This window comes from Coregonus lavaretus (genome assembly GCF_964263955.1).
Source record: "Coregonus lavaretus genome assembly, chromosome: 20".
NCBI lineage: Eukaryota > Metazoa > Chordata > Actinopteri > Salmoniformes > Salmonidae > Coregonus > Coregonus lavaretus.
The window spans coordinates 22,469,220-22,484,089 of NC_140007.1; the positions used below are offsets into that span (position 1 = coordinate 22,469,220).

At 46.9% G+C, this 14,870-nt stretch overlaps 1 protein-coding gene across 1 annotated transcript in view; it reads left to right on the plus strand.

Moving 5' to 3' along the window:
* LOC311147436 (band 4.1-like protein 1) overlaps positions 1–14,870 on the plus strand; it is a gene marked incomplete at both ends in the record, with an annotated part of 85,263 nt that overhangs the window by 32,983 nt on the left and 37,410 nt on the right. The window contains 4 exons of the mRNA XM_084184136.1: positions 10,271–10,489; positions 11,121–11,208; positions 11,566–11,718; positions 14,569–14,666. Of these exons, the coding sequence (XP_084040262.1) occupies positions 10,271–10,489; positions 11,121–11,208; positions 11,566–11,718; positions 14,569–14,666 (558 nt within the window). The remainder of the gene's footprint in view (positions 1–10,270; positions 10,490–11,120; positions 11,209–11,565; positions 11,719–14,568; positions 14,667–14,870) is intronic.

Below are 14,870 nucleotides of genomic sequence, written 5' to 3' on the forward strand. Positions count from 1 at the left end.
CTCCGCCGGCACAACCCTCAGCTCGACTGGGTGACCGGGGTGATCAGGGAGTGGGGAGAGGACTGCCACCGAACCTGCCTGCTTGCTGCCGCACTACCCCCTCGGCCAGTACCTACTAACTCCGCTCCTGACCTCTCCAATGTCCCAGAATGCTACCATGGTCTCAGAGAGGTGTTTAACAAAGCAAGAGCCACATCTCTGCCCCCTCACCGACCGTACGACTGTGCCATCGACCTCCTCCCTGGAACAGCCCCTCCAAAGGGTCGTCTTTATTCGTTGTCTGCTCCTGAAAGAAAGTCCATGGAGGACTACATCAATGGCTCTCTGTCCGCAGGATTAATCCGTTCATCTTCATCTCCTGCTGGTGCTGGCTTCTTCTTTGTGGGGAAGAAGGACGGATCTCTTCGCCCCTGCATCGACTACAGGGGACTCAACGACATCACAGTGAAGAACCGTTACCCTCTGCCTCTGCTCACCTCTGCTTTTGAGTTGCTCCAGGGAGCCACTGTTTTTACCAAGTTGGATCTCAGAAACGCTTACCACCTAGTGCGGATCCGGGAGGGAGATGAATGGAAAACCGCATTCAATACACCAACAGGCCACTACGAGTATCTGGTTATGCCTTTTGGCCTCACCAATGCTCCTGCTGTGTTCCAGGCTCTAGTGAATGATGTACTGCGGGACATGTTAAACAAGTTTGTCTTCGTTTACCTGGATGACATCTTAATCTACTCCAGAAACCTGTCTGAACACACCCGCCATGTCCAGCAAGTCCTTCATCGTCTTCTGGAGAATTCCCTCTACGCCAAGGCAGAGAAATGTGAGTTTCACGTCAAGACAGTGGCCTTCCTGGGGTACATAGTGGCAGAGGGAAGTATCCAAATGGATCCTGCCAAAGTATCAGCAGTCACTTCATGGCCAGTTCCGGAGAACAGAAAGAAGCTGCAACAGTTTCTGGGGTTTGCTAACTTCTACAGAAAGTTTATCCGGAACTACAGTACCGTTGCTGCCCCTCTCACTGCTCTAACCAGCACCAAGCAACCCTTCACCTGGACCCCAGCAGCCGACAAGGCCTTCAGTACCCTCAAGGTGAGGTTCACCTCCGCTCCCATCCTCCAGATGCCTGATGTGGACCGGCAATTCATTGTGGAGGTGGACGCCTCGGATGTGGGAGTTGGTGCTGTGATTTCTCAGTGGGCTGCGGAGGATAGGAAGCTCCATCCCTGTGCCTTTTTCTCACGTCGGTTGTCCCCCTCTGAGTGCAATTACGACATAGGGAACCGTGAGCTGCTGGCTGTGAAGCTTGCCTTGGAGGAGTGGCGTCACTGGCTGGAGGGGTCCACCATTCCATTTCTCGTTTGGACCGATCATAAGAACTTGGAGTACATCCGCACGGCCAAACGGTTGAACTCCAGGCAGTCCCGCTGGGCCCTGTTCTTCACCAGGTTTAATTTCACTCTGTCATACCGGCCTGGATCACGCAACACCAAGCCAGACGCCCTCTCCCGTCAATTCCAGAAGGATGACACCCCCTCCAAGGACCCTGTGTCGATTCTGCCAAGTCCCTGCATCGTTGCAGCTCTGACCTGGGCTGTTGAGGAACAGGTGCTGGAGGCTCTCCGTAACCAGCCAGGGCCCAGCACTTGCCCAGCTGACCGCCTTTTTGTCCCCGAAGACCTGAGGTCCCAGGTCGTTCAGTGGGGACATGACTCCCGCCTAGCTTGTCACCCTGGCTCCACCCGCACTTACAACCTGCTCGCCCAGAGGTTCTGGTGGCCCTCTCTGAGAAAGGATGTACGGGAATTCGTCCAAGCCTGCCCCATCTGCAACCAACACAAGTCGTCCTGCCAGCCCCCAGCCGGATTGCTGCAGCCCCTGCCTGTGCCCAGACGTCCCTGGTCTCACATCGCCCTTGACTTTGTCACGGGGCTGCCCCCTTCAAGTGGCATGACCGTCATTCTCACCATAGTTGACCGTTTCAGCAAGATGGCACACTTCATTCCCCTCCCCAAGCTCCCAACCGCCAAGGAGACCGCCCAGGTGGTCCTGGAACACGTCTTCCGGATCCACGGACTGCCAAAGGATGTAGTTTCTGACCGTGGTCCACAATTCTCCTCCGCTTTTTGGAAGGAGTTCTGTCACCTGCTGGGAGCCACAGTCAGTTTGACTTCCGGATTCCATCCCCAATCCAATGGGCAGTCAGAGCGGGCTAATCAGGAGCTCGAGAAGGCACTGCGATGCATGACTTCACGCAACCCCCACTCCTGGTCGCAGCAATTGACATGGGTGGAGTACGCACACAATTCACTGACCTGCTCTGCCATCGGTATGTCCCCTTTCCAATGTGTTTATGGATACCAGCCTCCTCTATTTGCCAGCCAGGAAGAGGAGGTTACTTGCCCATCTGCACTTGCTTTTGCCCGTCGATGTCGCCGCACCTGGTCACAAGCCCGAGCCACACTCCTCAGATCCGTTGCCAGCTACACTACCGGGGCCAACCGTCGGAGAATTCCTGCTCCCACCTACCATGTTGGTCAAAGGGTGTGGTTGTCATCGAAGAACCTGCCACTCAGGGTGGAGTCGCAGAAGCTGGCACCTCGGTTCATTGGCCCATTCCCTATCATAAGAGTGATTAGCCCAACTGCTGTCCGGCTCCAACTGCCTAATTCCCTGAGGGTGCACCCCACTTTCCATGTGTCTAAGATTAAGCCCATCCATGAGAGTCCGCTGGTCCCTGCTGCGCCTTGTCCTCCTCCTCCACGGCTCGTCGATGGTGGTCTGGTTTACACCGTCCGCCGCCTGCTTCGGTCCAGACGGAGGGGTAGGGGTCTCCAGTACCTCATTGACTGGGAGGGCTATGGACCTGAGGAAAGGACCTGGGTGCCAGCTAGTCGGATTGTGGATAGGACTCTCATCACCGCTTTCCACCAACGGCATCCTGATCAACCTGCAATCCGTAGGGGCCGCCCCAGAGGGGTCCCTAACCGTCCTGCCCGCTCGGCTTCCTGTCCTGTGCCTGATCCTGTCTCGGGACCTGTCCCATCTCCCGACCACGGCCCTCCGGCTTCCTCCGAGGATGAGGACGTTCACTCGGACCGTTCGGAGGAGTTCTAGCCCTCCTCCGGCTCCCCTCCTCCCGCCCGGCGTGGTGTTGCTCTTGGGACTTCTGGGGCCGTCCCTTGGGGGGGGGGTTCTGTCATGAGCCTCTCACTCCACCGGGTTACCACCTTAATTTTCTTCCACTCTGCTCACCACTCTCTCTACTCAGCCTAACTAGCTCCACCTGTCCCTGCTCTGCTCTGCTCTAATTACTCTGCCAGCTGCGCTGCATTACCCACTACCTCTCCCAGTATTTTAGGCCCTGTCTTTCAGCTCTCCGGTGTCAGATCGTCTGCAAAGCTCACACCCGGAACCTGTTTGCTCGCGCTTCTGGCTCACCCTGGTTTTGTGACCCCGGACCTGCCTGATTTTTGGATACTCTTCTGCCCCAGGAGATCCAGACCTGCTTCTGCCATAACGACTCCTGACTACTCTTCAATCCCGGTAACTCTGACCAGCCTTCTGCCTTGCTACTGCGTATTTTGGATTTCCCTTGAACTGTACTGCTGCCTTGTTTCATTCCGCCCTGTTGTGTCTGTGTCTCCCCCCCCCAGGACTTCTGGACCACCCACCACCGGCTTCATAGGACGCATCGCTGCCACTGGGGGGGGCACAGACCCAGCACATTGGACGGGATCCCTGTTACCCCTGGAGCCTTCATTCACTCCCTACTTCCCTTAAGTTTTAATAAACTTTCTGGTGTGACGCAATTGTGGTCCTCTGGTCGTCTGTCTGAACCGTGACAACAAATCCCCAAAAATCAATTTTCATTCCAGGTTGTAAGGCAACAAAATAGGAAAAATGCCAAGGGGGGGTGAATACTTTCGCAAGCCTCTGTAGGTAGGACTGGTGTCTAAACTGATAGTTCAGAGCTTCTGCTCTTTTCTATAACATGTAGGGAACACAGTATATGGTCTATACTTTGCATGTAGGTTTCTCACTCATGGGTGGCACAAATTGGGATATGTCAGATGGGAATGGGTGGGGTATATGCAAATGAAATAATGTAGTATTACTATAGTAAACAGTAGTGTTTTTGCGGACACTATAGTTTTTTGCGGACATTACTGTAGTATTTACTACAGTGTTTTTTTGCGGATAACACTGTAGTACTTAATAAAGTATTCTACAGTATACTGCAAAATTATATAGTTTATACTACATATGATCGAGGGATACTACAGTGTGAAGTATAGTATTCTACAGCAGTGATTCCTAACCTTTTTCAGTTATTGTACCACCAACTGAATTTTGCTCTGCCCGGGGTCCCCCTGAAGTACTCCCTTATGTGCATTTTACCAGTAAGCCTATGGTCTCATGAGTCTTCTCAAGTACCCCCTGTGGATAGGCGAAGTACCCCCAGGTGTCCTAGTACCCCTGGTTGGGAATCACTGTTCTACAGTATACAAAAAGTATATAGTAAGTACTACACAATCAAGGGAGTGTGTAGTATAGTAGGTCACATTTTATTTGTATAGTACGGATTTTTAATTGTAATTTTGTTTTGTCAGAGGGCGTGAGAGTTATTTAAGATACTCATCAAAGAGATAGGGTTTCATACGTTTTCGGAAGATGGGCAGGTACTCCGCTGTCCTGACTTTAGGTGGAAGCTTGTTCCACCATTGGGGTGCCAGGACAGTGAAGAGCTTTGGCTGGGCTGAGTGGGAGCTGCCCTCCTGTAGGGGTGGGAGGGCCAAGAGACCAGTGGTGGCGGAACAGAGTTCTCGGGTTGGGATGTAGGGTTTGATCATAGCCTGACGGTAAGGAAGGGCAGTTCCCCTTATGGCTCCATAGGAAAGCACCAGGGTCTTGAAGATGATGCGAGCTTAGACTGGAAGCCAGTGGAGTGTTTGGAGGAGCGGGATTTGGACCTGTGCCGCTTCCTGTGTGAGGAATGGCCATACTCTACGGATGTACTCCGCTTTGATGTTTGCAGAGAAGGGTGTTGTTGTCCAGGGTCAAGCCAAGGTTCTTCGCACTCTGGGAGATTAGGGGGGGGGGGGGGGGGGGCAATACAGTGGGGGAAAAAAGTATTTAGTCAGCCACCAATTGTGCAAGTTCTCCCACTTAAAAAGATGAGAGAGGCCTGTCATTTTCATCATAGGTACACGTCAACTATGACAGACAAAATGAGATTTTATTTCTCCAGCAAATCACATTGTAGGATTTTTTATGAATTTATTTGCAAATTATGGTGGAAAATAAGTATTTGGTCAATAACAAAAGTTTCTCAATACTTTGTTATATACCCTTTGTTGGCAATGACACAGGTCAAACGTCAAACTAGTCTCTCGAGTGGTGCAGTGGTCTAAGGCACTGCATCGCAGTGCTAGCTGTGCCACTAGAGATCCTGGTTCGAATCCAGGCTCTGTCGTAGCCGGCCGCGACCGGGAGACCCATGGGGCGGCGCACAATTGGCCCAGCGTCGTCCAGGGTAGGGGAGGGAATGGCCGGATGTAGCTCAGTTGGTTGAGCATGGCGTTTGCAACGCCAGGGTTGTGGGTTCGATTCCCATGGGGGGCCAGTATGAAAAATATAAAAAATAATGTATGCACTCACTAACTGTAAGTCGCTCTGGATAAGAGCGTCTGCTAAAAAAAAAATGACAAATGACAAAAAAAACGTTTTCTGTAAGTCTTCACAAGGTTTTCACACACTGTTGCTGGTATTTTGGCCCATTCCTCCATGCAGATCTCCTCTAGAGCAGTGATGTTTTGGGGCTGTCGCTGGGCAACACAGACTTTCAACTCCCTCCAAAGATTTTCTATGGGGTTGAGATCTGGAGACTGGCTAGGCCACTCCAGGACCTTGAAATGCTTCTTACGAAGCCACTCCTTCGTTGCCCGGGCGGTGTGTTTGGGATCATTGTCATGCTGAAAGACCCAGCCACGTTTCATCTTCAATGCCCTTGCTGATGGAAGGAGGTTTTCACTCAAAATCTCACGATACATGGCCCCATTCATTCTTTCCATTACACGGATCAGTCGTCCTGGTCCCTTTGCAGAAAAACAGCCCCAAAGCATGATGTTTCCACCCCCATGCTTCACAGTAGGTATGGTGTTCTTTGGATGCAACTCAGCATTCTTTGTCCTCCAAACACGACGAGTTGAGTTTTTACCAAAAAGTTCTATTTTGGTTTCATCTGACCATATGACATTCTCCAAATCCTCTTCTGGATCATCCAAATGCACTCTAGCAAACTTCAGACGGGCCTGGACATGTACTGGCTTAAGCAGGGGGACACGTCTTGCACTGCAGGATTTGAGTCCCTGGCGGCGTAGTGTGTTACTGATGGTAGGCTTTGTTACTTTGGTCCCAGCTCTCTGCAGGTCATTCACTAGGTCCCCCCGTGTGGTTCTGGGATTTTTGCTCACCGTTCATGTGATCATTTAGACCCCACGGGGTGAGATCTTGCGTGGAGCCCCAGATCGAGGGAGATTATCAGTGGTCTTGTATGTCTTCCATTTCCTAATAATTGCTCCCACAGTTGATTTCTTCAAACCAAGCTGCTTACCTATTGCATATTCAGTCTTCCCAGCCTGGTGCAGGTCTACAATTCTGTTTCTGGTGTCCTTTGACAGCTCTTTGGTCTTGGCCATAGAGGAGTTTGGAGTGTGACTGTTTGAGGTTGTGGACAGGTGTCTTTTATACTGATAACAAGTTCAAACAGGTGCCATTAATACAGGTAACGAGTGGAGGACAGAGGAGCCTCTTAAAGAAGAAGTTACAGGTCTGTGAGAGCCAGAAATCTTGCTTGTTTGTAGGTGACCAAATACTTATTTTCCACCATAATTTGCAAATAAATTCATTAGAAATCCTACAATGTGATTTTCTGGAAAAAAAATTCTCAATTTGTCTGTCATAGTTGACGTGTACCTATGATGAAAATTACAGGCCTCTCTCATCTTTTTAAGTGGGAGAACTTGCACAATTGGTGGCTGACTAAATACTTTTTTCCCCCACTGTATAACCTATGTTTCCCCCCACTTTGGTTCTGAAATCACCATCCCCCACTAATTAACTTGTCATTTTTGCAGATGAAGTGTTTGAGCTAGTAATGTATCAATATTTATCATTTACAAATTAGCTATGACATAGCCAATGATCATATAGCACACCTTTGGATTTTACACCCATCTGATTTTGACAGTTTGGACGTTTTTACGGAGTGATCTTCTCTTCTCCTCTTGCTTCGGCCATGCAGTGCGCCTTGCAAAACTGATTGCTGTCCTCGTTGTGAAATGATTAACTTTACCCTGTACAGTGAGGGAAAAAAGTATTTGATCCCCTGCTGATTTTGTACGTTTGCCCACTAACAAAGAAATGATCAGTCTATAATTTTTATGGTAGGTTTATTTGAACAGTGAGAGACAGAATAACAACAACAAAATCCAGAAAAACACATGTCAAAAATGTTATAAATTGATTTGCATTTTAATTAGGGAAATAAGTATTTGACCCCCTCTTAATCAGAAAGATTTCTGGCTCCCAGGTGTCTTTTATACAGGTAACGAGCTGAGATTAGGAGCACACTCTTAAAGGGAGTGCTCCTAATCTCAGCTTGTTACCTGTATAAAAGACACCTGTCCACAGAAGCAATCAATCAATCAGATTCCAAACTCTCCACAAGACCAAAGAGCTCTCCAAGGATGTCAGGGACAAGATTGTAGACCTACACAAGGCTGGAATGGGCTACAAGACCATCGCCAAGCAGCTTGGTGAGAAGGTGACAACAGTTGGTGCGATTATTCGCAAATGGAAGAAACACAAAATAACTGTCAATCTCCCTCGGCCTGGGGCTCCATGCAAGATCTCACCTCGTGGAGTTGCAATGATCATGAGAACGGTGAGGAATCAGCCCAGAACTACACGGGAGGATCTTGTCAATGATCTCAAGGCAGCTGGGACCATAGTCACCAAGAAAACAACTGGTAACACACTACGCCGTGAAGGACTGAAATCCTGCAGCGCCCGCAAGGTCCCCCTGCTCAAGAAAGCAAATATACAGGGCCGTCTGAAGTTTGCCAATGAACATCTGAATGATTCAGAGGAGAACTGGGTAAAAGTGTTGTGGTCAGATGAGACCAAAATTGAGCTCTTTGCCATCAACTCAACTCACCGCGTTTGGAGGAGGAGGAATGCTGCCTATGACCCCAAGAACACCATCCCCACCGGCAAACATGGAGGTGGAAACATTATGCTTTGGGGGTGTTTTTCTTTTAAGGGGACAGGATAACTTCACCGCATCAAAGGGACGATGGACGGGGCCATGTACCGTCAAATCTTGGATGAGAACCTCCTTCCCTCAGCCAGTGCATTGAAAATGGGTCGTGGATGGGTATTCCAGCATGATAATGACCCAAAACACACGGCCAAGGCAACAAAGGAGTGGCTCAAGAAGAAGCACATTAAGGTCATGGAGTGGCCTAGCCAGTCTCCAGACCTTAATCCCATAGAAAATCTGTGGAGGGAGCTGAAGGGTCGAGTTGCCAAACGTCAGCCTCAAAACCTTAATGACTTGGAGAAGATCTGCAAAGAGGAGTGGGACAAAATCCCTCCTGAGATGTGTGCAAACCTGGTGGCCAACTACAATAAATGTCTGACCTCTGTGATTGCCAACAAGGGTTTTGCCACCAAGTACTAAGTCATGTTTTGCAGAGGGGTGAAATACTTATTTCCCTCATTAAAATGCAAATCAATTTATAACATTTTTGACATGCATTTTTCTGGATTTTTTTGTTTTTATTCTGTCTCTCACTGTTCAAATAAACCTACCATTAAAATTATAGACTGATCATGTCTTTGTCAGTGGGCAAACGTACAAAATCAGCAGGGGATCAAATACTTTTTTCCCTCACTGTATATAAAAAAATGACCATATACACTGATTGTTTAACGCAAAACTACCAAAACTATTGCTGATGATGAACCTGAACAATCAAAATACAATCTATTGTAAACCCTGTTCAGCAGGTATAGCCAGATGAGAAGTGTCTCCAGTAGCTTACTTTTATTCCATTAAAACACAATTTTCAACAGCGCATAGATAACAATGACCTAGCAAATTACATACAACTAATAAAGCCTAAAATCAAGCCATTTTAGCATTTTAAATTCTGAAGGCCGCCTACCTCGCATTGGTCAGCACGCGAAACTGGGCACAGTGTGCAGTTTGACTAGGCTACTGATATTGCCTATGGCTGTTTGCCATGCAAAATGACTATCAATGTATAATAATAATAATAATATGCCATTTAGCAGACGCTTTTATCCAAAGCGACTTACAGTCATGCGTGCATACATTTTTTTTGTGTATGGGTGGTCCCGGGGATCGAACCCACTACCTTGGCGTTACAAGCGCCGTGCTCTACCAGCTGAGCTACAGAGGACCACTAATGTCTGTCAACACAGTTACATGCAGTTTGACACTGAAGGAGAGGAAGCATCAGTTGTCACAAAAGATGAGAGGTATTTTCAAAAGGTAGAAAGAATGTAATATGAGCAAATACATTTAGTGAACCAGCGATTTGTAAAATTGTAATAGATTTTCTGACCGATGCATGCTACATTGGATCGGTTTGGGGTCCGTGGACCGATGCACTTGTATCTTAAACATTTGAATCGGGGACCGATGCGTATCAGTGAATCGTTACATCCCTAGTGTGGAGTATAGTATTCTACAGTATACTACAAGATTATATAGTAAGCACTACACGATCGAGGGATACTACAGTGTGTAGTATAGTATTCTACAGTATACTACAAAATTCTATATTAAGTACTACATATGATCAAGGGATACTACCGTGTGGAGTATAGTATTGTACAGTACACTACAGTTTACTACATAATTCTATAGTAAGTACTATACTATTCTGTAGTAAACTGTAGTATTGTTTCATGTGAGATATCACAAAAAAACTGTGAAATCCTGGAGGGACTAATGAGCTGTGGGAAGTTGCCTTATAAATCCTGCATTCCCTCTATGCTGTTTGCCTCTTGTGTATCCATGATCATGTTCATTAGGGCATGCAACAGAATAAAACAATTATGTTTTTGCAACGGAAAACAGAAAACAAGCATTTCTTATTGGACCAGGTAGTCCTCTCCCTGTTTGAATCCATTGTCCTTCATTTGGTGCCTAATGAACACAACTCATCGACGCATGCAGGTACTACCTGTGTCTGCAGCTGAGAGACGACATGCTGTCCTGGCGTCTGCCCTGCTCCTTCGGGACCTACGCCCTGCTAGGTTCTTACACGGTGCAGGCGGAGCTGGGCGACTATGAGCCAGAGGAACACGGGCCCGACTACATCAGTGACTTCCGTTTCGCCCCCAACCAGACGAGGGAGCTAGAGGAGAGGGTGATGGAGCTTCACCGCAACTACAGGTCAGGGCCTGACCGGCCACGTGCCAGCTCGTCATTGTAAATAAAAAGCCTCCGGCACAGATCTACGCTGTCGGCATAGATTCGAATACAATTCAAATGGTAATTACCTAACAATTGCATAGTAGACACTTTGGTTTCATTGACACAAGCATCAGTATGTACCAGGGACGGACTGGGACTAGAATTAGCTAAATAATTATCATTTTGAGCAAACCCATAATTTCCACAGGCCCACTGGGCTAAAAATTGACAAGCCCATCTGGCATTTGCCCAAACCGCCCTATGGCCAGTCCGCCCCTGATATGTACAATTTGGTACTAGGTCGTTACCAATTGTGTTGAATTCTCCATACATGAATGGATATGGATAGTAGCTAGACAATAAAATTAGTTACACACAATTGGCTCATGCAAACGCAAAGAGTTCTCACACTCAAAACATGCAGAAGTGTAACATTAATCAGAGCCTGAGTAGACCTCAAAGTCTTTGTGCCACAACCATATATCAACCATTAATTCCAATGAAAAACTTGCGTACCATAACCCAAACAGACCGATTGTTCTCTTTATACAAAGTGCTGGAAGTTGTGGTGTGATAATAGTCCAATGACAGCCTCTGTGTTCTTCCTTAGGGGAATGAGTCCAGCGGAGGCAGAGGTGAACTTTCTAGAAAATGCCAAGAAGCTTTCCATGTATGGTGTAGACCTGCATCACGCCAAGGTACAGTATGAGCTATGGAAAGATGTACAAATTGTGCTTGTTTGTGGTGTGGTATGGTGGTGGTGGTGGTTGTGGTTGTGGTGGTGTGGTGTGGTGTGGTGGTGGTGTGTGCGTGTGTGTGTGTACTGCTACATTATAGACAACAATGTAACTAACAATGTAAGGCTGCAATTATGGTTTAGAGTCATTTTAAAATAATAGTCACAAGATGTCAACTTGATAGCCTGTTCCAACCTAGCGATCATATTACTTAATCTTATCTATCTGGATTGGATCCGTATGATAGAGAGTGACACACACCCTTCATTGCAATCCCCAACCTTCCCTCCCTTCTGTTGCACCCTTTGTCTCTGACAGGATTCGGAGGGCATTGACATCATGCTTGGCGTCAGCGCCAACGGACTACTAATCTACCGTGACCGTCTGAGGATCAACCGCTTCGCCTGGCCGAAGATCCTCAAAATCTCCTACAAGAGGAGCAACTTCTACATCAAAATACGCCCCGGGGAGGTAGTCCAACCATATTATGTTATCTTGTAGCCTACATTATGCATCTTGTTTGACATGACAACACTTCACTTCACTCGAAGTCAACACTAACTCTACAAAACAGTTAAAACAGTTAATTGCAGCCAACTGTATAACTGTGACAACTCAGTTAAGTGCCACAAAGCATGAAATGGTAAAAAAGGTCAACCATTATAGCAATCTTTACAGTTGTTTCATGCTTTCACAATAGTTAGGATTTCGAGCATGGCTGCTGTAACCTGATGTGCCAGTTGTCCTATGCTAGCTTAATGCTACAGTGAGGGAAAAAAGTATTTGATCCCCTGCTGATTTTGTACGTTTGCCCACTAACAAAGAAATGATCAGTCTATAATTTTAATGGTAGGTTTATTTGAACAGTGAGAGACAGAATAACAACAAAAAAATACAGAAACACGCATGTCAAAAATGTTATAAATTGATTTGCATTTGAATGAGGGAAATAAGTATTTGACCCCCTCTCAATCAGAACGATTTCTGGCTCCCAGGTGTCTTTTATACAGGTAACGAGCTGAGATTAGGAGCACACTCTTAAAGGGAGTGCTCCTAATCTCAGTTTGTTACCTGTATAAAAGACACCTGTCCACAGAAGCAATCAATCAATCAGATTCCAAACCCTCCACCATGGCCAAGACCAAAGAGCTCTCCAAGGATGTCAGGGACAAGATTGTAGACCTACACAAGGCTGGAATGGGCTACAAGACCATCGCCAAGCAGCTTGGTGAGAAGGTGACAACAGTTGGTGCGATTATTCGCAAATGGAAGAAACACAAAAGAACTGTCAAACTCCCTCGGCCTGGGGCTCCATGCAAGATCTCACCTCGTGGAGTTGCAATGATCATGAGAACGGTGAGGAATCAGCCCAGAACTACACGGGAGGATCTTGTCAAGGATCTCAAGGCAGCTCGGACCATAGTCACCAAGAAAACAATTGGTAACACACTACGCCGTGAAGGACTGAAATCCTGCAGCGCCCGCAAGGTCCCCCTGCTCAAGAAAGCACATATACAGGGCCGTCTGAAGTTTGCCAATGAACATCTGAATGATTCAGAGGAGAACTGTGTGAAAGTGTTGTGGTCAGATAAGACCAAAATGGAGCTCTTTGGCATCAACTCAACTCGCCGTGTTTGGAGGAGGAGGAATGCTGCCTATGACCCCAAGAACACCATCCCCACCGGCAAACATGGAGGTGGAAACATTATGCTTTGGGGGTGTTTTTCTGCTAAGGGGACAGGACATCTTCACCGCATCAAAGGGACGATGGACGGGGCCATATACCGTCAAATCTTGGGTGAGAACCTCCTTCCCTCAGCCAGGGCATTGAAAATGGGTCGTGGATGGGTATTCCAGCATGACAATGACCCAAAACACACATCCAAGGCAACAAAGAAGTGGCTCAAGAAGAAGCACATTAAGGTCCTGGAGTGGCCTAGCCAGTCTCCAGACCTTAATCCCATATAAAATCTGTGGAGGGAGCTGAAGGTTTGAGTTGCCAAACGTCAGCCTCGAAACCTTAATGACTTGGAGAAGATCTGCAAAGAGGAGTGGGACAAAATCCCTCCTGAGATGTGTGCAAACCTGGTGGCCAACTACAATAAATGTCTGACCTCTGTGATTGCCAACAAGGGTTTTGCCACCAAGTACTAAGTCATGTTTTGCAGAGGGGTCAAATACTTATTTCCCTCATTAAAATGCAAATCAATTTATAACATTTTTGACATGCGTTTTTCTGGATTTTTTTGTTGTTATGCTGTCTCTCACTGTTCAAATAAACCTACCATTAAAATTATAGACTGATCATGTCTTTGTCAGTGGGCAAACGTACAAAATCAGCAGGGGATCAAATACTTTTTTCCCTCACTGTAGGTGTTATTTAACAGATTCTATTGAAGTGTCACTTTTGAATCTTATCTGGGGACTCGGTGAGCCACGGAATAATTGGGCATGATATGTTTCAATGTGGGCTATTTATAGCGGTCGAGTTACTATTCTTAAAGATTAGGGAAATGTGGCATGTTTTGTGGTCTTGGAAGTGGGAACAGTCTTCTTCTTCTGTTGCCAAGCATTGGGACTTTAAAGCATGGTGAGCTGCGTGTGAGGATATGCTTTCATCAGGGATTTTGCTCACTAGAAGTGTTAGTGTCTCATTTTGCTTGCACTGATTTTCTACTCCTAAAGTGATTATCTACCAATGGTTTTCCTCTGTGTTCTGCCTTCTACGGGCCTATGTATCTACAGAATGTTAGGACTCTATTCAATCTGTATCTCTGAAGCATTTTTAGAAATGTAAAAGTAAATTCAGATTGAGCCGACATATGCAGCATTTACTGTGAATGGAGTCTCCGCTAACACGGGAACATTGCCTTTAAATTTAAATGACGCTGTAACGCTTGAACTTCCGCGATACAGATTGAATAGACCCTAATCTGACACTGATATCTTCATTCAGGGATTGTGTAAGATCTTTTCTCCCAACTATCTAGTTCAAAATAACTAAAACCCACAGTGTAATTACTGTATGGGCCCAGTTTTCAGTACTGCTGTGTAGTGTTTGAATGACACACTCTTACTGTTGAGAGAATAGAGTACAATATGCAGGGTGCAATTTCCTTGTTTTTAGCAAGGGTCGTGAGGTGGTTCCACACACACACACACACACACACACACACACACACACACACACACACACACACACACACACACACACACACACACACACACACACACACACACACATACACACACATACACGCTCCTTCACTCCTTTTATCCTCCACTCCTCCCCCATCTCTCACTCCTCCACTCCACCCTCAGTATGAACAGTTTGAGAGCACCATCGGCTTCAAGCTGCCCAACCACCGGGCTTCCAAACGCCTGTGGAAGGTCTGCATTGAACACCACACCTTCTTCAGGTAGGCAACTGCCCCTCACTGGGGACACATGCACGTACCCGCACCCACACAAACATACTCAGCTGAAGACACTAAGCATCACACAGCTCATGCTACATTGCACAGCAACAATAAAATTAAAATTAAATAATGGTCACAAGCGCCAAAAACAACAGGTGTAGACCTTACCGTGAAATGCTTACTTAGAGTCCATTAACCCACAAT